This window comes from Ovis aries, chromosome 3, assembly GCF_016772045.2.
Source record: "Ovis aries strain OAR_USU_Benz2616 breed Rambouillet chromosome 3, ARS-UI_Ramb_v3.0, whole genome shotgun sequence".
NCBI lineage: Eukaryota > Metazoa > Chordata > Mammalia > Artiodactyla > Bovidae > Ovis > Ovis aries.
Genome location: NC_056056.1, coordinates 28,270,473 through 28,292,615, shown reverse-complemented (window position 1 = coordinate 28,292,615; position 22,143 = coordinate 28,270,473). Strand labels below are relative to the sequence as shown.

General features: G+C 48.2%; 1 protein-coding gene and 1 long non-coding RNA gene across 2 annotated transcripts; one reads left to right on the top strand and one right to left on the bottom strand.

The window, feature by feature from the left end:
* Window positions 1-3,143: 3,143 nt before the first annotated feature.
* Window positions 3,144-5,294, top strand: LOC132659574 (uncharacterized). Its single transcript, XR_009600132.1, has 2 exons — window positions 3,144-4,285; window positions 4,701-5,294. It is a non-coding gene; the product is annotated as an uncharacterized LOC132659574 (long non-coding RNA).
* Window positions 5,295-5,432: 138 nt separating this feature from the next.
* LOC101107086 (b(0,+)-type amino acid transporter 1-like) lies at window positions 5,433-20,621 on the bottom strand. The gene is given in 8 exon segments (XM_042245836.2): window positions 5,433-6,323; window positions 6,829-6,913; window positions 8,492-8,616; window positions 10,161-10,290; window positions 11,117-11,213; window positions 11,216-11,249; window positions 13,522-14,143; window positions 14,145-20,621. Coding segments are annotated over 8 exon segments (1,422 nt in total). The 5' UTR covers window positions 14,240-20,621; the 3' UTR covers window positions 5,433-6,089.
* Between the last annotated feature and the right edge of the window lie 1,522 nt (window positions 20,622-22,143).

The following is a 22,143-nucleotide window of genomic DNA, read 5'->3' as shown; positions in this document are numbered from 1 at the left end:
CTACCACTTTCTACCTGTGTGACATGAGGCAAGTTGCTAAACCTCTCTCTGCCTTCGTTCATAAGTTTGTGAAGATTAAATTAGTTAATAGGTGTAGAATGTGAAGAAAAGTGAATGGTACCTGCCAGGTATTCAATCAATGCTATTCATTACTATTGTCAGAGGAAAAAAGTGGCAATGTCTGAGAATCCCAGTTTGGGAGGTAAACAAAACCATCGCTGCTCACTTAGTCCCTAGCTTTCTTCCAGAGAGCGCTTACAACTTCAGAAACTAGAGTTCACCAAGGACCTCCTGAGCTGTGTGATCACCCTGAGGATTTTACAAGTTGACAAAATCCCTCTCATTCAGAGGTAAGGGGACTGACATACAAAGAAGGGGCTTTCCTGCAAGCTTGCTTATGCTCTTCAGAAGTGGATGCAAGTTTCTGTAGGAAACTGGGAGGACACTGGGTCCCGAGGAAGCTTCTGGGAGGAAACCACAGCTGAGCTGAGACCCAGAGGATGGGCAAGAGTTTGTGGAGCAAGGGCAGGTGGGCAGGACAATGTGCTAGTCAGTCCTCAAGCTGTGGTGTCTCCGCTCCAGACCCACATGGATTCTCTGCTTTGTGCCGCTAGCGTTGGAGCCCTGGGATCCTGCCTGTCCCTTATCAGTGGTCCCTGGTAGGTACTGCCAGTCTGTGGGACCAGAAGCAGACTGGCAAGTAGGTGAAGAGAAAGGACTTGCTCCCTCTTGTCTGCTCAATGTCCTGCCAGCTTCTCCCCTCCATGAGTTCTTCAGCCTGAGAGCAGAAGCAGAAGCCTCCAGGTCTCTCCAGTCTCAGTAGCTGAGCAGTTGACAAAAGGCAGGAGACAAGAGGCTGTGCAGAGAGCACCGGGGTAAAGCAACTGGTGTGTAGCATCAGAAGGGATCCCAGAGCAAGATCAAGTGTGCAGATGGCCCTCATACACAGCACTTGATACCAGAAAGGGGCAGCTGGGGACCAGAACCAGCCCCTGAGCAGGTCAGAAACAAACCCCAGGCCTTGGGAAGTGAGGTTGAGAGATAGGCTCTGGGTCAGGGTAGCTATGGTGCCAAGGAGCCCAAACTGCCTTCCAAGCACTGGTGGTTTGTTCAGACATCCCCAAGGCCAGACTTGGGGCCAGGACTCTAAGAGTGGCAGGTCTGGGAGGGACTGCCCTAAAGACAGGGGGCGAGACTGCACCCCCAGACCACAAGGGAGCTGACCATCCTAAGTGCCTTGTTGCCTGCATGGACCAAACCCCCTCCCCCTCTCCCATATTAAGAGGAAAGATCTCTAAGAGCTCCTCTGTGGGACGAACTCCAGGGGGGGGCATGAGTGTGGTGACCCATATGCAGAAAGCGTGTACATGTGTTTCTACAATGGAGTGTGGGGGCTACTTTTAGAATAGACCTAATAGATTGCTATGAGGTTGATCATTCACTAAAACATCTTGTTTGTGGCATCAATAACTTCTGTCTTCAGCACTCTTATTCACTCCTATGGCTTCCATTTCCCCCTTTATTTCTAAATATGCATTTCCAGCCTTGACTTGGTTTTTGAGCTCCAGATACACAAAGGCCCTAACCATCTTCACAGGAACCACTCACAGTATTTCAAACTGAACAAAGCAAAACACCTGACCTTCCTTCAGTCCTTCCCCTCCTCCCCTCTTCCCAATTTCCAGGAAACATAGCACGCTCACCAAGTCACCCAGAGGCAAACCCTGAGTCCTGGCTGACATCTCCACCTCCTCACCCACAACCAAAAGACCAGGCAGTCTTCCTTGCCATATGCCCCAGGTCCCGCCGCATCCCTCACACCCTCTGCCACCAGCCCAGGTCCCCTCCACAGACAGCGCTCACCCTCAGTTCCTTCCAGCACAGGGAGCCAGATTCATCTTCCAAAGCACCACCCTCCTCCCCAGAGATGCACTCTAACTCCAGCCCGCATACCTCACTCAGGGGTCCCCATTGTCTGAGCCAAACTGTCTCACAGCCTTTCCCTCTCTAGACCAGACAGGCCCCACCACACTCCCAGAGCAGGCCAGCCAGGGGCATGGTCCCATGTTGGAGGAGGAGGCCGGGTGGTACAGACTTTAGCCCTGCCTGGTTGCCCGTAGTAACGGGATGGAATCTCTCTGTGTCTGAGGCTCCCACTCAAGAGGCCCCTCTCTGGGCTGCGATGATTAACAGTTGTGAGTGGCGCCAGGATCCATGAATCACAGACAGAGATGGATGCCTGGAGCAGGGTCAGGGCACAAAGGCAGTAACTCATGTTCCCCCAGGCTCACACAGTCTGCCCCTCACACAGTCCCCAGGCCCCTGTGAGGACCCAGGACATGCCTGTGCCCAGTGAGAAGTGAGGATGAGGCCGGTGCTCTTCTCTGCCAAGGGGCTATCTTGTTTCCAGTTCTTGTCTCACTATCTATTTCTCTGCCTTTTCGTCTCTGTCCAGATCACGTGGCATTGGTGACGCATTGATCAGATCACCTCTAATGGGACACTAACTCTAAAGATGGCCTCTTTAAAATATATAATATCAATTTTCCACCTTAAAAACTGTAAGTATACCTAATTCTAAAATGAAAAGCTGCTGCTGCTACTGCTAAGTCACTTCAGTCGTGTCCAACTCTGTGTGACCCCATAGACGGCAGCCCACCAGGCTCTCCTGTCCCTGGGATTCTCCAGGCAAGAACACTGGAGTGGGTTGCCATTTCCTTCTCCAATGCATGAAAGTGAAAAGTGAAAGGGAAGTCGCTCAGTCGTGTCCTTCTCTTTGTGACCCCATGGACTGCAGCTTACCAGGCTCTTCCGTCCACGGGATTTTCTAAATCTAAGCTTTATTCCCATAATAAAAGCTGTTTCCTAGGGGCATATGCTCAGAGATGGTTAGCAAAATGCTATATTTTTTCTTCCTTTTTATTTAGCTGTTTTAATGGTGTATCATTTTATCCCAGGACCCCAGCTAACTGGGCAGCCACTGGAAGACTGCTAATCACCAAAGCAAAGGGAAGTGGAAAGTGTAGGAAATTGCACCCTGGAGCTTGAAAGTTTAGCCTTGAAATGACATGTAACAGTTCAACTCATTTTTGGGGAAGGGGGCTGTGTTCCCCAATCAGAGACTGAATCCAGGCCTAAGTGCCGAGTCCTAACCACTGGACTGGCAGGGAATTCCCTCAGCTCATGTTTTAGTGATCGAAACAAGTCACATGTTCTCATCTCACTTCAAGTAGGTAGGGAAATGCAATTCTACCATGGACTTAGAAGGAGGACTAAAAATAGCAAACTGCACAAATGACCAGCAGTGGAGGGCTCACATCCCTGGCCTGTGGATGGAGGTATGAAGGGACAACTGCTTCCCCTCAACAGGTGGAACTACCTGTTGGTCCCACCTGTTGGAACCAACTACATGGGTTGTGATTTCCCCAATGAGCAAAACAGCAGTGGACTCCCTTCCATGGTTTACAAGTATGTATAGACACTTTCCAGAAATAAACAAGGAACCTGATTGCTCTGGAAATGGTGGGTGTGGAGCAAGAAATTTTGCCTTTCACTTTATATCCTTTGCGATGTTTGAAATTCTAACCATGACATTCATTTGTGCAGATTTATCTATAGGATGGGTTTCCTTGGTGGCTCGGTGGTAAAGAATCCGCCTGCCAATGCAGGAGATGCAAGTTTAATCCCTGGGTTGGGAAGATCCCCTGGAGAAAGAAATGGCAACCCACTCCAGTACTCTTGCCTGGAGAACCCCATGGACAGAGGAGCCTGGACAGCCACAGTCCATGGGGTCATAAAGAGTTGGACAAGACTTAGTAACTAAACAACAACAATAATCTATGAGACTCATCTTCCCTACTCAGCAGAAGAGAGTGCAAATGGCCAAAGACTGAGTGCTTATGATTTGGAATAACCAAGCTTTGCCCAAAATAGATCATCCATGTGCTGATGAGACTGACCTCGGGTGAAAGAACACTGCCCTCCCCCCAGGAACCCAGCCAGCTCCAGCCCCAGCTATTTCCTGGTATTTGATGCTTCTCTGGAGGAAACAGTAAGGACTCCAGCCTTTGTCCTCAAGACTCAGAACATTTCTTCTCAGTCCAAAGGACACATTATACCATCTCTGGACTTAGAGAAGAAAAGAACAGTGGACACCATGACCATGGCTCAGAGCAAGCAAGTCCAATGTACTAGTTTCTTAATAATTCTCAGATTTTCATCTTGGATTGCTTCCTACTACCATCTTGGAGCCCAAGAAGGGGTCCTGGGCAGGACAGGAATTCAGGTAAGGTGTGCTGATCAACTGCAGGCAGCAGGAAGCTGTCCTCCCAGAGCCTGGCCCTGGGGACCCTTTGTGTCATCACTGTAGGACTGGGAGTCAAAATGCAATTGGTCATGGGAAGGATGGGAAGATGGGGTCACAAAGTGAGAAACAGCCTACCTGGGCTGCATGACCCAGGGCCAGCGGTGGTCCAAACCCTACTCTGCTTTCCACATCCAAGCATGCATCCACTGCCAGCTAGAGGGGACTGCTCAAGACTCAGAAGATGTCCCTCGTCCTCAGACAACCTTCTCAGAACAGGGCCTCAGAGCCCAGGGCAGAGCAGGGGCAAATGGGTAGAGAGTGCAAGTCATTAAAAATAAAGATGTGATATGTTCCTTTATCATTCAATAAATAGTTCGGTATTTTGATTCACCAGGCATTTTTGATTAGCAAGGAGCCCAGGACCAAGATGGGAACTAAAAGACATGCAAACATGTCTAAGAACTAATCCCCATCCTCACCAAACCCACCACCCAGAGGGGAGTATGACCCAAAACCAGACATTGGGGTGCAGGCTCCAATGAGGCTGACAGAGTCACACACAAGAGGAGTCACCTCTCCTGACATTTTCAGGAGCTGCATCTTCAGCATTTCCAGGTATTGAAGTCATTCCTTCCTGTCCCTCATTCCTACCTGGGCAGCCAGATACCTCTCCACTTTAGTCCTAAATCATATTAGTCTTCTGGTATCTCTTCATTTTTTTTTTTTTAACATTTATTTGTTTGTTTATTTGACTGTACCATATCTTAGTTGTAACATGCAGGATCTTCAGTCTTCATTGTAGTATGTGGGATCTAGTTCCCTGAGCAGGGATCGGAACCTGGGCCCCCTGCATTGGGAGTGTGGAGTCTTAGCCGCTGGACCACCAGGGAAGTCCCCTGGGACCTGTTCTAACTTTTCTTCCTTTCTTTGAGGAATTTGACTGGCCTCCCTTGTACCCAAATCAAATAAAACCCCTCTTTCCCAAGGATATGCCTCTTGCTTCTTTCTCTGTTCAAGCAGGTTATCAGCTTTAAACATTAGCTGAAGAATCAGGACTTCTGGAACAAGGTTTGTCAGAACCAGAGTTTTTCTAGTTGTAATAAATAAGAATCCATTCAAACCCACCTGAGCCAAAATTGATTTATTATAAGTATCAAGTTGTTCCAGACAATCAAAAAGCAGGTTTTCCTAGTTCTTGGGGACCACATAATTTCTCAACACCATCTCACTATGTATCTCCTTCATCCTTCCTTGTTGACCTGGCCACACACATATCATGTGGGATCTTAGTTCTCCAATATCAGGGATCGAACTCATGCCTTCTGCGTTGTTAGTCTTAACCATTGGAATGCCAGGGAAGTCCCATATTCTTCATTCTTCTCTCCATGGTGGCTTTCTCTACTTCTCTACCCACATCATGGAAGATCCCAAGATTTACAATTCCTCAGCTCAAGCAACCATCAGAATTCTAGTCTCAAAATTTCAAAAGAAGGGCACGTGTTTCAAGTTGTCCACCTGAAATATCAAATAACTGTGACCTAGAGAGACAGTCATGTAATTCCAGCACGACTGTGAGATCCACCTGTGAAGATGGAGCAGCTCTTACAGAAGAGAAGAACACTGTCCTGGGCAGATAACCCCAAAGTCCACATCACCTGCATCATGGCACTTTAGGGACTTATTAGGATTATGCATAGTTAACCTACAGAGAAGCTGGCCAGGCCTCTTGTGTGCAGATAGGGATGTCTACAGCAATGAGGGCAGTGCCAACCTATCCAATCCTTTAGTCAGCATTCTTCGTGGTTGGAGCAACTTCCATGAGCAGCTGGAGATGCAGGGTGACCACCTGCAAACACTCGGGCTGGTACCGGAAGTAGACAAACAGGAAATAGACCAGGAAGCCACTGAGCAGGAACAGGAAGACATACAGGAACTCTGGCTGGGGATGGGCCACGATGGGCACCAGCACCAGGTAGACAGATGCAAAGACCATGGTGGCAGGGATGATGATGGGGACCTGCAGGGACAGAGAGACCTGGATGATGAAGACGTGCCTGGGAGGTGGCACAGGGCGCCTGGGCTCTGTCCCTTCTGCCTGCCTGCCTTCCTGCTGCTTCCACCTGCCACCAACTCCTCTCTTCCAGAACCTGCCATAACAACTTGTCAGGCCAAAGGAGACACCTGTTGGGTTACAGAGGCCCCTCCAGGGAGCAGAGACTTGGTGCCCAGCCTGATCCTGTTACGTGAGTCTCGCTGGGTGCGTGCATCCTCTCTCTGTTCAACTCCCACTGTTCTCCCTCTGTGTCCTCTAGAGAAGAAAGGCATCCCCAGCAAGGAGAGTCAATGCCTTGTGCTCCAACTGTCCCTTACCCCCCAGGACACACAGAAATTCCCTCCCAAATACAACAGTGTTGACCACTTTCTTTCTTCCTCTGGGCCCCAAGTGAGGCCATGGTACAACCATCTGCATCATGCAACAGCTGATAGTTGAAAAACAAGCCCATGTAGGTCCTGAAATCTACCTTGTAAGGTCGGGGAAGATTCTTCTTTATCCGCAAGTACAGGAGACAGCTGAAGGTGATTCTATAGGTGGGCCAGCCAAGGAAGCTGAAAGGCAAACGTGAGCCACTTGTTAACAGCCTCCACCACGGTGGGGCTGGCAAGAGGGGCCGGCCTACTAAGTGCAAACCTAGAGTAGAGCTGCAAGCACATCGGGACCTCTCAGCCACCCCCAGCTCCCCTGATCCATGCGGCCGAAGGAAAGAAGAATTCAAGGCTGGGGCACTGAGGACAGGGTGTGCTGGAGGGCCCAGCTGGAGCTTTGTCTTCAGGCACAAAGGGGCACACGCACAAGCCCACCCATCCACGAGGCTCCAGATCAGGCCTCCTTTGACTGCCCCTGGCTGGCTGGAAGAGGACAATTTCAAAGCAAGGAGGACTATCCGTGTTTCCCAAAGAAAGAATCTGGTGGAACCTCAAGGAAGGCTGTGTTCCCCTCAAAGGCTGCACACTCATAGCAGACTGCGCCACCCTGGAGTTGGTGATGGGCACCAGAAAAACCTCTGGCCCCTGTGTCTGATGTAGGTCTGATGTAAACTCCACATAACTTGGGAGGCCATCTCTTGAGGTTGTCCAGATGGGGAGATATGGGGCCCTGGCTGACATGAATCATCCTTGAGTTCTCATCTGGGCCAGGACATTTCTCTGTCACTCTTCCCCTATCTCAGGCTGAACACCCTTAAGAGACACCACGGATTTGATTTTATCTTCACCCTACAATGAGTTTTTTCTTTCTCACGGGAAAAAGATGAAAAGAAAAACAATGTCTGTTACTTAATGTTCTGAAGAAAGGGACATCGAGTACTATATATCCTGTTCCAAAAGATTAGTTACTCTTAGGACAACAGAGGAAGAGAACATGTGAGGCTTGCAAAATTACTCTGAGAAGTCCTCTGCCCCAGACATCATGCCTGCCTGGTGGGTTAAGAGTCTGCTTGTTGAGAGAAGTTTAAAAATGACAACTGGATATCACAACAGCCCATCATTTCTGCCCCAGAGCAGGCAATAAAGGCGGTCAGAACATCTCCCCACTTTGATGCGATTCCGGAGTGTGCCCACACAGCTTGGCTGTGGGTCTGCCCTGAGTTCAGCAGAGCTCTGTTGGGTCAGATCCAGAACAAAGACCAGACTACAAAGGAAAAATGACACCAAGCCAAAGGCTGTGAGTCATGTGACTGAAGCCTGAGTATCTTTTCACATTGTCCTGGAGACAGAGTAAAGGGACAAGAAAAAAGAAAGAAAATAACAAAGACAACACAAGACTTTATTTCTTGGTGAAAATTGGTCTCATTGAATTTATGGAAGCAGTGCAAGAGAGGAGGGCGCTATGTTTAATTTTGGAAACTTAATTGGGAGAGAATGGTTAAAACAGTGTGTGTGTGTGTGTGTGTGTGTGTGTGTGTGTGTGTGTGTGCGCGCGCGCGCGCGCGCAGGCGCTCTGAGCCTGAGCTTCCAGAAGTGTGTGCATGTGTTTCTGTGTGTGTGTGTGTGTGTGTGTGTGTGTGTGTGTATCATAGGGGCTTCTGGAAATGTGCATGCACATAGGAGTATATACGTGTGCATAGACATGAAGGGGTACACATAGGGGCCATGAGATACTCAGCCTAAGGGGGCAGTCTCACTTGCCTCAAGAAGTTCATGGTGGTGTTGAAGTTTCCAGAGATGACCAGGATCAAAACCATTGCTGTGGTGAACATCAGAGCTGGAGCTAGAGTGAGGCAATGCACGTGAACCATGAACAGAAGTTGGGGCTGGGGAGCAAAGTCAGGTGTCAGGTAACCTCCAGTGGAGCTGCACTGGGGGTCTGTCCCCAGAAATTCCCATCCTCTTCTCCTGCCAAACTCCCTCAGGACACCAGGGTACCCAACCAGATAGTCCCCAGTTCCCTTGGCTTCCTTCCAGATGTATGTCACTGGGGAGTGATCAGACTCAGGGGGCAGGTTGGAGGGGGGCCCATCCTTTCAGACCATCCAAGACCCTGTAGCTTAGGATGTGGGGTTGCAATGTGGAGAGCTGTAGCAGGTGCCTGGCCAACCAAATCTTTTGACTTTCTATTGCTCCCCCTGAAGACAGAAAGAGGGCCCAGGAAGGGAAGACTGAGGAGGAGAGGGGAGAGGAAGGGCCGGGTATGGGTGGAGCGTGGAGAGGGATACTGGGTTACAGTGTAGACTGTGTTATCCTTCAGCAAATACTTAGTCCCCTGCTCTCCACCTCTGTGGAAGAAATATATTAATAGTTTCCATCCACTGATTTGAGCTTGCCAATGAACTGTGAGCAGGAGAGACCCACCAGAAGTTCTAAATATGTGTGTGTGGTTTGGCTTGGTCTCTTGAACCCCTGCCACCTGCCATGGCAAAAACATGCCCCAGGAGCCCCTATGGCTTGGGTCCCAGGATTAGAACAGACCTGCAGTTAGAGTGAGAAGATGTGAACACAAGTCCTGGCCTGCAGCCGAGCCGCTCTGACCCTTTAACTCATGAGCAACATGGAATGTCTGTTGTCCTAAGCCTCTGGAATTAGGGGCTGTCTCCCACACAGCATTACTGCAGCAAAAACTGACAGAGTGACAGAGAGTCCCCCAGGCACGGGGGGCCCAGAAGGTACACACTGGCTCCTGGGGCTCCTCCCCACTGCCCCAGCACCACTGTTGCACAAAGATGTCCCTGTCACCCACAAACCTCTACAGCGTGACCCAGCATGGCAATCTCCCAGAACCTGGAGGTAAAAGGATTGGAGTATAAGCGGAGAGGTAGGGAATACGTGAGCGCTACTCTCAGCAGAAAAGAGGGCTATGTCTTTCAAGGAAGCCCTGCTGCTAAGTCACTTCAGTCGTGTCCGACTCTGTGAGACCCCACAGACAGCGGCCCACCAGGCTCCGCCATCCCTGGGATTCTCCAGGCAAGAACACTGGACTGGGTTGCCATTTCCTTCTCCAGTGCATGAAAGTGAAAAGTGAAAGTGAAGTCGCTCAGTCGTGTCCGACTCTTGGAGACCCCATGGACTGCAGCCTACCAGACTCCTCTGTCCAGGGGATTTTCCAGGCAAGAGTACTGGAGTGGGTTGCCATTGGCTTCTCCAGTCGAGGAAGCCCTGGTTGGGGCTAAATGCTGAGCTCTGGGAGGAGAAAGCTTAGCTGGCTGTCCTGAGAGGTATGTCCCCCAACAGTTCCTTAGTTCCTGCCTCACTGTTGTCCATATGAGATCAACAGTTTTTAAAAGGCTAATGTTTTAAACTCTGTACTCTGTATTCTCCTGCTGCCCCCATCACCTTGCCCAGCGTGCACCCCATGTCTCACCAGGTGGCCCTCTCTGGCAGCCACGTAGGACACACGGCTTCTGCTGAAGAACAACCCATTGACAGAGCCGAATGATGAGAGGGCGACAGCCAAGGGCACCAGCCAGGCCCAGGCCCCCAGAACCTGGCTCCTAGGACAACAGAGGAATCGAGGGAAAGATCTCCAGCAGCAACCTGGAAGACAGCCTCAAGGCCACATCAGAAACAGAGCCAGCAAGTTCAGTTCAGTTCAGTCGCTCAGTCGTGTCCGACTCTTTGCGACTCCATGAATTGCAGCACGCCAGGCCTCCCTGTCCATCACCAACTCCCGGAGTTCACTCAGACTCATGTCCATTGAGTCCGTGATGCCATTGAGCCATCTCATCCTCGGTCGTCCCCCTCTCCTCCTGCCCCAATCCCTCCCAGCATCAGACTCTTTTCCAATGAGTCAACTCTTCGCATGAGGTGGCCAAAGTACTGGAGTTTCAGCTTTAGCATCATTCCTTCCAAAGAAATCCCAGGATTGATCTCCTTCAGAATGGACTGGTTGGATCTCTTCGCAGTCCAAGGGACTCTCAAGAGTCTTCTCCAACACCACAGTTCAAAAGCATCAATTCTTCGGCTCTCAGCCTTCTTCACAGTCCACCTCTCACATCCATACATGACCAGAGGAAAAACCATAGCCTTGACTAGACGGACCTTAGCTGGCAAAGTAATGTCTCTGCTTTTGAATATACTATCTAGGTTGGTCATAACTTTTCTTCCAAGGAGTAAGCATCTTTTAATTTCATGGCTGCAGTCACCATCTGCAGTGATTTTGGAGCCCAAAAAATAAAGTCTGACACTGTTTCTACTGTTTCCCCATCTATTTCCCATGAAGTGATGGGACCGGAGCAAACCCAGGGGCAATTTGGAATACTTATGGGGGACTTTACTTCCCCAGGGCGGGGCTGTGAACAGGTCACATGACTCACTCACCCCCAGCTCACAGCCATCACATCGGTGGAAAGGATTTCACTGGGCAAGAGCACTAGCAGGTAACTGATGTTGGCCAGGATGTACAGGCCAGTGACTGGGAGACGGAGATCATCATTGCCCACACCAGGTTCTGCTGCAGAGTTGGGAAGAAGAGGCCACGTGTTAGCCCATGAGGTCCTTCCCAGGATCTCCAAGCAAGCTCAGGAGTGCAGCACAGAGCTGATCCTATCCCCAGGGTCCACACCAGGCCAGGGGGCACTGTCTGTGTGTACCTCCTCCTTGAACTTGGAGTCCCATGGCATGGACAGGCCAACCAACAAGTGTGCTAGGAGGCCATGAGGAAGACTCACAGTCAGAGCAGTGGAGGTACAGTGGAGGGTGGGGACCCGGCGGAGGCGGGGAGCCATCATCAGAGTTTCCGGAACAAGCAGGGCCTTATGCTGGGTTCTCCTTGCAGAGTGGAGGAGATTCCGGCAGGTGGGAAGCAGGGAGGAGCGTTCCCAGCAGGGGCACCTGTAGAGCAGGGGTGCAGAGAAGAGGCAAGAAAGTTAGAGATCTCCATGGTCATATGGTCCCTCCAGCCTGTATTCCAGGACCCACAGTGCCAACTCTGCCTAGTGTCTGGGTCCCCAGGACACAGGCCCAGACTGAGGGCCATTCCATCCAGGGGTTCTCTTCTGACCCTCAGTCTCCTAGAGAAGAAATTGGGAATCACTGGGGATCTGTGAACTGTGATTCCCCACTGTCCCACCTCTCTGCAGGGTGTGAGGATCAGCAAAGCAGAAGGGAAAGGAAGGGCCTGGACACAGGGACTGTGGGCACTGAGACTGGTTTGCATTGTAAGAGCCTCAGCACCTAGCTGACCCGGGCCACCCCAAAAAATATATTCAGCAAGCATGCAATAAAAATTGAGGAATGCATGAAAAGTAGGTGAAATCAGAGTGTGGACTGCTCCCTCCCACTCCATACCCCTAGTTCTGGACATCATTCTGGAGCCAGGAGCAAATGGAGGGAAAGGGCCTCCCTCAAACTTGACCCAGCATTTCCCTAGGCTCAGACTAGCCCTGCATAAACATATTTAGACTCCACAGTAAGAACACACTTCAGAGTGGGAGAAGCATGTCCAGGGCACTCCCAGGTCTCCTGGAGGGCTTTCTCTAGAGGTCTTTTGGTTGACCTTGGGAAGAGCAGGCAAGCACTGATGAATGTACAACCCCTCCCTTCAGTATCAAACGGTACAACAGAACATGACATTGCTATTCCTGACATGTGAAACAATACAGAGAAGCCACCCTTCCTCACTAAGACACAAGGAGCTCTCTTTCAGGCTTGGGATGGCGCTGTCCCTGTGTGGGCTGCACCAGTGTTCCAGGCAGACCTCCTCCCCACCCCTAGAAAGGACACTCTCTCATGTAAGCATCTACCCCTGATGCACGTATCTTCTGTTCTCCAATATGACATAAAAGGCAGTTTCTATGGGGCTCTGTAATAACCTAGAGGAAAGGATGAGACGTGGGAGGGAGACTCAAGGGGGAGGGGACATATGTACATTTATGGTTAATTCAGATTGATGTATGACAGAAATCAAACCAATACTGTAAAGCAATCATCAATTAAAAATAAATAAAAGAAATATTTAAGACTTTAAAAAGCAGTTTCTAGAGCTTTCTGCCAGAGCTGTGATCTGCCTGCAGAAAAGTTTGGAAGTGGGTTTGGGAGGAAGGGCAGGGGGCATGGAAGATGAAGAAATAATCTTGGAGCCCACTTCTGGTCCTTGAGGTCAGCCTGGGTGCTGAGCCGGTCCTCAGATATCACCCCAGACCCCTTGTAAACTCCAAAGCTTCCCACTCCCTCCCAAGAGCCCTGCAGACCAAGCCCCTCCCAAAGCAATGACTAGCCAGCCCCAGGTTCACAGGTGGAGTGAGACAGGCAGGACTGGCTCGTTCTTCTGTCCCAGCCTGAAGCTATGTCCTGTAGTGGCCTCCCATGCTTCAGCAAATATGACTTATGTATCTACTGCAATGTTCCAGAGAGAACAATCCAGGAGAGAGAAACCTGAGTCATCAAGCACAGCTTCTTACAAGGGGTCTGACATCCAAGTCACTCCCCCTTTCTAAACCTCAGTTATCCCACATGAAAAATGGGATGATAATATCTACCTTCCAGGAAAGCAAAATGGGCCCATGGATAGGAAACAATAAAGCTCCCCCCTTACTTGAGAAGCTAGAATTCATATAATTACATAAACTAATCAGAAAATACGTTGGGCTGGCACTTTAGTCCCATGAGTACAGAAAGAGAGCCCCTCTTTTCAGCTGATTTCTCAGAGTCTTTGCACAAATAACAATTATCGGAACTACTACCGTTTGGAGATTTCAGCCCCTAAAGCAGTGTCGTGGACTCACCTTTGAATTGTTGAGTTCCTCCATCACCTGGCTGAGGCTATTCCAGCCATCAAAGGACCACAAGCACTGGTAGAAGGCCATGCTGATGTGCCCGGCCTGCTGGGACGTGTTGTGGAAGGCGGACAGGAGGGCTTCCATGCAGCCTCGGCCCTCGCCCAGCACCACAGTGCCACCCCCCACAATGACCAGCAAGGAGAACACTTGGGTTGTCGTGCACACGTTCATCAGCAGGGCAGCCATCTGCGAGCTCCAGCAGTTGAACAACATCAGCAGCAGGATGCAGGTGGCAGCCACCACCTTGAGCATGGCCTGGTGCAGCGAGGAGCAGCCTGGGTAAAAGGGGACTAGGACATACTCGGCAAAGCTCAGCGAGATGGCTGCAATGGTGACCGGTCTGCCCACCAGCACAAACATGTAGGTGACCAGGAAGGTGGGTAAGCAGCCAAAAGTTCGTAGGATGCAGGTATATTCCCCTCCAGATTCGGGAACCAGAGCCCCCAGTTCAGCATAGCACCGGGCACCCAGTGTGGCCAGAAGGCCACAGACTGCCCAGACCAAGAGGCTGGCCCCGGGGCTGCCCATGTAGACCAAGAAGCCCTGAGGTGACATGAAGATGCCTGAGCCACAGGCCCATGTCCCTCCTCAGCCTCAGCCCCTCATCCCCTGCCTCCTGCTCAGCCATCCTCTCATCGCCATCTCCTTGCTGACTTCTCTTCATCCCAGAGCTTCAACAGTCATTGCAGCTAACTGAGCAGAAGCAGATGCTCTGATATCTATCAGGCTCATGGGCTTCCGGCAGGAGTTAATGATTACAGAGCCTGGAGGAATCTGAGCCAGGGGCCAGAGAGCCAGAACACAGCATTCAGAGGGGACCACGCCTCTCCTGATCTCCCAGTCCTTGTCCAGCCAGCCAGGACAGGGAGACTGCAGGAGCTGTTCAGTGATGCAGCTCAGGAAAAGTTAAGGAAAGACAAGTTTTAGGAGGAATCCCTGGTGCCCAATTCCACAGCAGCATGTCTGTGGAATCACAGTTGGCTGAATGCTCCGTGCCAACAGTATGACTGCTGAGTTACTGCACATTAGGACCCTAAGAAACTTCTGGAATACTTTTATCAGCTTTATTCAGATTCAGTATAATCCCAGCTTTATTCAGATTCCAAGAAAAATGATATGAGTCGTGTTCTAAAGCAGAATGAAAATGTTTAAAGAAGAGGATCCAAATAGTTTGAGAGAGAACTTGTTCCCCCTGCAGGAAGGGAGTAGGTGGTTAAGCATACAGGGTCTAGAGTGGAACCACCTTCGTTCAAATCCCAGCTCTAGTTCCTCACGGCTGTGTGACCTGCGACAAGGCCTCTGAACCTCACCCTATTCATCAGTAAGCTGATTACAATACCCACTATATAGGGTTACTCTAAGTACCAAATAACTTAAAACCCATTGAAAGTAGCTAGAATAGCAAATGACATGTAGTAAGATTTCCTTATGTATTAGCCATCACATCAGCTAAGAGTTTCATTAGTTTCCTAAAGATAGATAGATGGATTGATATTTAATTTAACATAATTTTATTGACATATGGACGATCATTTCAAGATATGGTATATAACTTTTTAATTGATCTTCCCTTATATTTTTCAAATCTTGACTTATGAATGTCACTGATATTGTTATGCAGAGTCAATGGAACTCAGTGGTATTTGGGGTCAAGTTGCTGGCATCCAAAGTGGGCAGAGGGGTACTTGCAGTCACCTGAACAGACTGGCCTGGCTCAAGCCAGCCATATGGACTGCTTGGATCTCATGTGCATGTGTAATCAATAAAACTCAGGACGGATGCAAAGGGCGTTGCTGTCACCGATTCCTGGGGTATCCATCCTGCTTCCTCCCCTAGCTATACCGAAGCCCAAAGGGCAGCAGTCTTCAAAAACTATAGGGCCATCTTCTTCAGAATTAACTCTGGAGAAGGGGCCCTCCAAGATTCAAAAGGAGGTCCTCCAACATCCTTACTCAGTAGGAAGAGAAAGAAGAGGAAAAAGAAGCAGATAAGAAAGAAAGTAGATAGAAGAATTGATGGAGAGAAGTTAGGAAAGAAGAGAGTACTGGAGGCTTGGGAAAGGAAACCAGCTGCCTTTCTGGTCATAGCTAAAGAGTAACCAAGACACTCAGACTTGCCTTTCTCCAGGCACTGCTGCTGGTGGGTATTGTAAAGGTCAGCCAAGTGCAGAGGGTGAGAATAGTCCTCAAGGTCAGGGTCACCTCTCACACCACTGGCAGCTCTCAGGGTTTCCAAGAACACCCTTGGACTCAATAATTTGCTAGAAGGACTCACAGAATTCACCAAAAACTTTTTTATGCAAGTTATATTTTATTACACCTAAAAGTAACAGATTAAAGTCAGCCATGGAGAGGAGGACAAAGCCCAGAAACCGAGGGTCCAAACACAGAGCTGCCAGCCCTCCTCACCCAGTGGAACAGGACATTGGTATTCTCCTGCCATCAGTGTTGACAACACACACATCACACTGCCAACCAGGGAGGCTCTCCATGTCCACTCTTTACTGGGGTCCCATCACTTAGACATGGCTGGCTGCTCCTGTGGCTGACCTCAGTTTCTAGCCCCTCAGGAGGTCAAGGTGACATTTCATGACCCAAAGATCCCATCCAAAATCACACCGTTAATACTATCTGGTTGGCCCAAGACTGCCAGGCAATTCTGATCAAGCATGACATTCAAGGGCTTAGAGATTACCTTGCCAGAAGCTGAAAGTAAGGTTCAGACCTCTGTTGGAGCAAGGTTAAATTCTTTGCCACACCGATATGGTACTTGTGAGCTGAAGAACATTATGAGCACATAAATATCGGGTTGTGTGTGTGCGTGTGTGTGTATGTGTATGTGTGTGTGTGTGTTTGGCTGCACTGCGTCTTTTTTGCAGCCCACAGGTTTCTCTAGTCGCTGCACCAGGACTTAGTTGCCCCAAGGCATGCAGAATCTTAGTCCCCCAACGAGGAATTGAACTCACATCCTTTGCGTTGGAAGATGGATTCTGAACCACGGGACCACGAGGGAAGTCCCTAAATATTGTTTTTAATGACTCACCTCATGTGTCAAGAGAGGAGGCCCTGAATGCCAGACTAAGAGGCTGGGACTAGCCAGGAATGGGAAGGAGACAAGTGGAAGGGAGAGTGGGGAAGGGCCCACTGCAGGGTCTTTCTGAGATGGGAGAACTGGAGACTCCAGGGCTCTGTGGGCTTCAGTTAGCAATTTCTGCAGTCTTTCCAGAATCTGACACAGCGTGGTCTTCAGCTCCAGGTCAGGGTCTGCCTATGAGCAGGGACCACCCCCGCCCCTGAAGCAGAGCCAAGCTCAGACGGCATCCCTGTGCTGCCACCACAGGTGGAAGTGGTGGCTGATGTGACCCAATTTGAGGCTCAGCAGAACAGACGCAGCGAGAAGAAATTCAGCATCTGAGAACCAGAGCGCTGTCTTCTCCATCACTGTGTTCTCAACAAGATCTTCATTAACTCAACTTTCCATCACTAAAATGAGGATGATCCTCCCACAAAAGTGCTCATGAGAATAAGCCAGAATCCCTTGTATCCCACCATCCAGGGGAGATGAATGGAGTTATATTATCAAAAACTCAATTTCGGGACTTCCCTGATGGTCCAGTGGCTAAGATACCACGCTCCCAGTGCAGGGGGCCCAGGTTTGATCCCTGCTCAAGGAACTGGATCCCCTATGCCACAACTAAAGATGCCACATGCTGTAATGAAGATCAAAGTTCCCATGGGCTGCATATTCTCTAGGCCAGAATACTGGAGTGGGCAGCCTTTCCCTTCTCCAGGGGAATCTTCCCAACCCAGGGATTGAACCCAGGTTTCCCACATTGCAGGTGGATTCTTTACCAGCTGAGCCACAAGAGAAGCCAAAGAGTACTGGAGTGGGTAGCCCATCCCTTCTCCAGCGGGTCTTCCTGACCCAGGAATCAAACCGGGGTGTCCTGCATTCCAGGTGGATTCTTTACCCACTGAGCTACCAAGGAAGCCCAACTAAGACACAGCACAGTCAAATAAATACATAAAAATACTTTAAAAAAAAGAACCTCACATTTCCTGCTCTTGCCCCCAATCATGCCTGATCTCAAGGCCCCTGCCATGTCTCCTCAAGTATATCTGAGACATCACTAGAAATCTCACCTGTGCTCAAAACCAGCCTGCTAGCCTCCATCCATACATGGCATCCACTCCGCTCCCCGTCCTGCTCTAATCTTGCCTGTCAGTGCCTGATATCAGGGATCAGCAGCTCTTTCTGTAAAGGACCAGATAGTAAGGCATTTGGGGCTTAAACAAGAAAAAAAAAAAAAAAAGCTGAATCCTGGTCAGAACAGGAAGCTTTGTGAGCTAACTGGCTAACCACTAGTGTGCCCCTAGTACATACACAGAGTCCATCTGCAAAGACTAAGAGATATTGTTGGTATCAGCCGTTGAAGAAACTCTCCTTCTGATCACTGGCTGCCTACTAAGCTAATAGAACAGAGAACTTAGGGGCCACACACAACCATATAGATATTATAAAATAGTTCATGCTGCTATGCTGCTGCTATGTCACTTCAGATGTGTCCGACTCTGTGCGACCCCATAGACGGCAGCCCATCAGGCTCCCCCGTCCCTGGGATTCTCCAGGCAAGAACACTGGAGTGGGTTGCCATTTCCTTCTCCAATGCATGAAAGTGAAAAGTCAAAGGGAAGTCGCTCAGTTGTGTCCGACCCTTAGCGACACCATGGACTGTAGCCTACCAGGCTCCTCTGTCCATGCGATTTTCCAGGCAAGAGTACTGGAGTGGGTTGCCATTGTCTTCTCCAAAATAGTTCATAAAAGTCACTAAACAAAGAGCAACTTCTACAAGCAGCACCAAAAAACCCTTGGAAGGCAATCTTATCTCCAGATTTGCCATATTATAGCATTTAAAATGTCCAGTTTTCAACAACAGCAAATAATGGGGCATAAAAAAAAAAAAAAAAACAAGAAAATACAGCCCATGGATGAAGGCAGCAAAGGCAAGTCATCAATGAAAATTATCCCTGAGGAAGCTCAGATATTGGACTTACTAGACAAAGACGTACATCAGATGTTACATTTTGAGTACATGTCAAGAGCTAAAGGAAACCATGCCTAAATAATTAAAAGAAATTACAAGTTAATGTCTCATGAAACGGAATATCAATAAAGAGAGAGAAATCATAAAAAAGTAGACCTTCAGGCCAAAGTGAAAGGTCACTAGCTAGTAATGCAAATACCCATGAAGAAATAAAGAACACTGGTAAAAGTAATAACACAGATAAATATTTAAAAAATTAATGTATTTTTTTTGTCTTTACATCTTCCTTTTTCCTACCTAATTTAAAAGACAATCACACACACACACAAAAGACAATCACAAGTGGTGCTGGGGCACTGGATAGCTACATGAAAAAGAATAAATTTGGACTTGCATTTCATACCATATCAAAAACATAACCCAAAATGGATCAAACACCTAAATGTAGGAGCTAAAAATATAAAACTCTTAGACGGGAACATACTTGTAAATCTTCATGAACTTGGATTAAGCAATGGTTTCTTAAATATGCCACCAAAAGTACAAGCTACAAAAGAAAAAAAAAAATAAATAGGATTTGATCAAAATTTGTGCATCAAAGGACACTATCTTGAAAGTGAAAAGACAACCCACAGAAAGAGAGAAAATATTTGCAAACAGTATATCCAATAAGAGTCCAGATCCAAAATACATAAAGAACTCTTACAATCCAACAACAAAAGACAACCCATTGTAAAAATGGATGAAGGATGTGAATATACATTTCTTCAAAGAGGACATTCAAATGGCCATCAAGTACATAAAAGATGTCCATCATCACTAGTCATTAGAAATGCAAATCAAAGCCACAAGGAGACACCTGCTCACATCTACTAGGACGGCTGCAATTAAAAAAAACAAAAATAAGAAATATTGAGGAGGATGCAAGAAATTCACACACTCAATACGACTGAATCGTCACACGTTCCTCACATAGGAATATAAAATGGTACAGCCTCTGTGGAAACCAGTTTGAAGTTCCTCAAAAATTTAAAGATTAAGTTACCACATGACCCACAAAGTCCATTTCTGGATACATAACCAATAGAATTAAAAAATTATATTCACACAAAAACTTATATATGAATTTTTATAGCAGATTATCCTTTTAGCCAAACAGAAAAACCAACTCAAATGTCTATTAACTGATGAATGGATAAATGAAGTGTGGTATATCCATGTAGTAGAATATGATTCAGCCAAAGAAAGAATGAAATACTAATACATGTTAGTATATCGATAAACCCTGAGAGTATTATGCTTAGTGAAAGAAGCCAGACACAAAGGGCCACAAAAGGAGCCAGACATAAACGCCACAGCAACTGCATTTGTATAAATCATCCAGAATAGGTAAATATATAGGAAGTGGATTACTAGTTGCCAGGGGCTGAGAAATAACTGCTTTAATATGAATGGGGCTTCTTTGAGGTACAATGAGGATATTTTAGAGTTAGATAGCACTGATGACTGTACAATATTATGACTATACTAAACTGTTAAAATGGTAAATTTTATTTATGAATTTTATCTCAAATTTTTTTTTAATTAAAAACAAAATTAGCTGCTGAGCTTTGGAAGGGGAATATGCAAGTTCAGGGTCCCAAAGCCTGAGTTCTGTTAGCTTTAAGGAAAATCTACCCTGTCTCTCCAACGCCAAGGTAGCCGGAGGTCCAGTCTTCTCCTGTGGCTCTCCTCGTCAGTTACCCACTACGACCCCGGCTGTTTGCTGCTGTCAGCCTCCTTGTCCATCAGCCACTCTGCTGGGAGAGTGGAAAAGCAGACCTGCCCCCTGTGGTCAGATGCTGCAGCCAGCGCAGCAGGTAGGAATTGACGCACAGTTTGGGAAAAAGAGACTAGGGACAGAATGAAAGTTTTAAAGATGGGCCTGGGGGACTCAAGACCTCTTGGATCTAGCGCCCTGTTCCTCAGAGCCACATCACTTTTATTTAGTGTCTTGGCAAGCAGAAAGTACGTGCTACGATGAAGTCAGCCTCCCGTGTCCCCAGTCATGTCTCCCATTCTATTGATTACTTCAAACTATCTTTGTTCTTTTCTTGTACAAGGGGTATCACCGAGCTGGAGGTCATAGACCTGCATATGCCTTAGGAAAACACCTTGGTGTGTACACAAGAAGCATTCTGAACTTGCGCTGACCCGGTGTTCCAAGGTTCACCCTGTGTTTTTCCTTAGCTTAGGAGGGCATGACAATGCCAACTGATCAACCCGATGTACTTTTATTTGGGTTATGCTGTATTGGTATATTTTGCTTTTATTCTTTTCCCGTGGTGATTTTCTCATCATTTAGCCAGAGCAACAGGCAGCTGACTATTAACCCCTGCGGTCAGACCTCACAATTACTACAGACAGCCCTGTCTGCATAACGTACCCACAAGTACCCAGAAAATGCAGTGCTGTGGATACATGAGTGTTTATAAATGCAAACTTTGTATCTAAAACGAACTAAATATTAACCTGTCCTCTAGGAGGCACTATCCTAACCCCCTCATGAGCTATGGGAAGTACAATTTTGGCAGGGCCCTGGAGGTGAGCTGACCCAATAACATCCTGTTTACTGGTGCTGACACTACAGTGCCAAGTAGGGCAATACAGAGTCCAGGTCCGGAGCCATCCAGAGCCTCCAGCCGTGCTGCGTGGAGTGACTGCAGACTCCATGCACATTAGTGAACTCTGGTCTCAACAGAACAGATCAAGACCAAAGTGGCCATGTCAGATGGCCCTTCCAGAGATTTCTCCCTCTTCTGAATTCCAGTATTCTTGCCTAGAAAATCCCATGGATGGAGGAGGCTGGTAGGCTAGAGTCCATGGGGTCGCAAAGAGTCAGACATGACTGAGAGACTTCACTTTCACTTTCTTTCACTTTTCGAACTTCAGTAGCTTCTGTATACCTCCTACGGCACTTACCACTTTCTGTTTCATTTTCTAAGTATTTGCCTCCTCTTTTAGCTTCTCCTTTCAGACCCGGATGCTGGGAAAGATTGAAGGTGGGAGGAGAAGGGGACGACAGAGGATGAGATGGTTGGATGGCATCACCGACTCAATGGACATGAGTTTGAGTACACTCCAGGAGTTGGTGATGGACAGGGAGGCCTCGAATGCTGCAGTCCACAGGGTTGCAAACAGTCAAACACAACTGAGCGACTGAACTGAACTGAACTCACCAGATGAGCTCTTGAAGATGGAAATAGGTCTCATTTGTTTCTCTATCTCTTACAGTTGAGCCCAGCAAGAGGGATCATGAAACATTTCCTAGAGGGGTGAGAGAATGAATGAGCTGATGAGAGAATGAATGAATGAGTGAGCAAGTAAAGAAATAGACTAGAGCTAAGCGAATGAGTCAAAGTATGAATAAGAGCTTGTGTGAATGCACAACCTCCCCACTAAGCTCTGAATTCAGGGATCAGTCTGAGAACCAAGTGATGGTGTCCATGGGCTCTCTGGGATTTTACTAATACTACTTGGGTTGC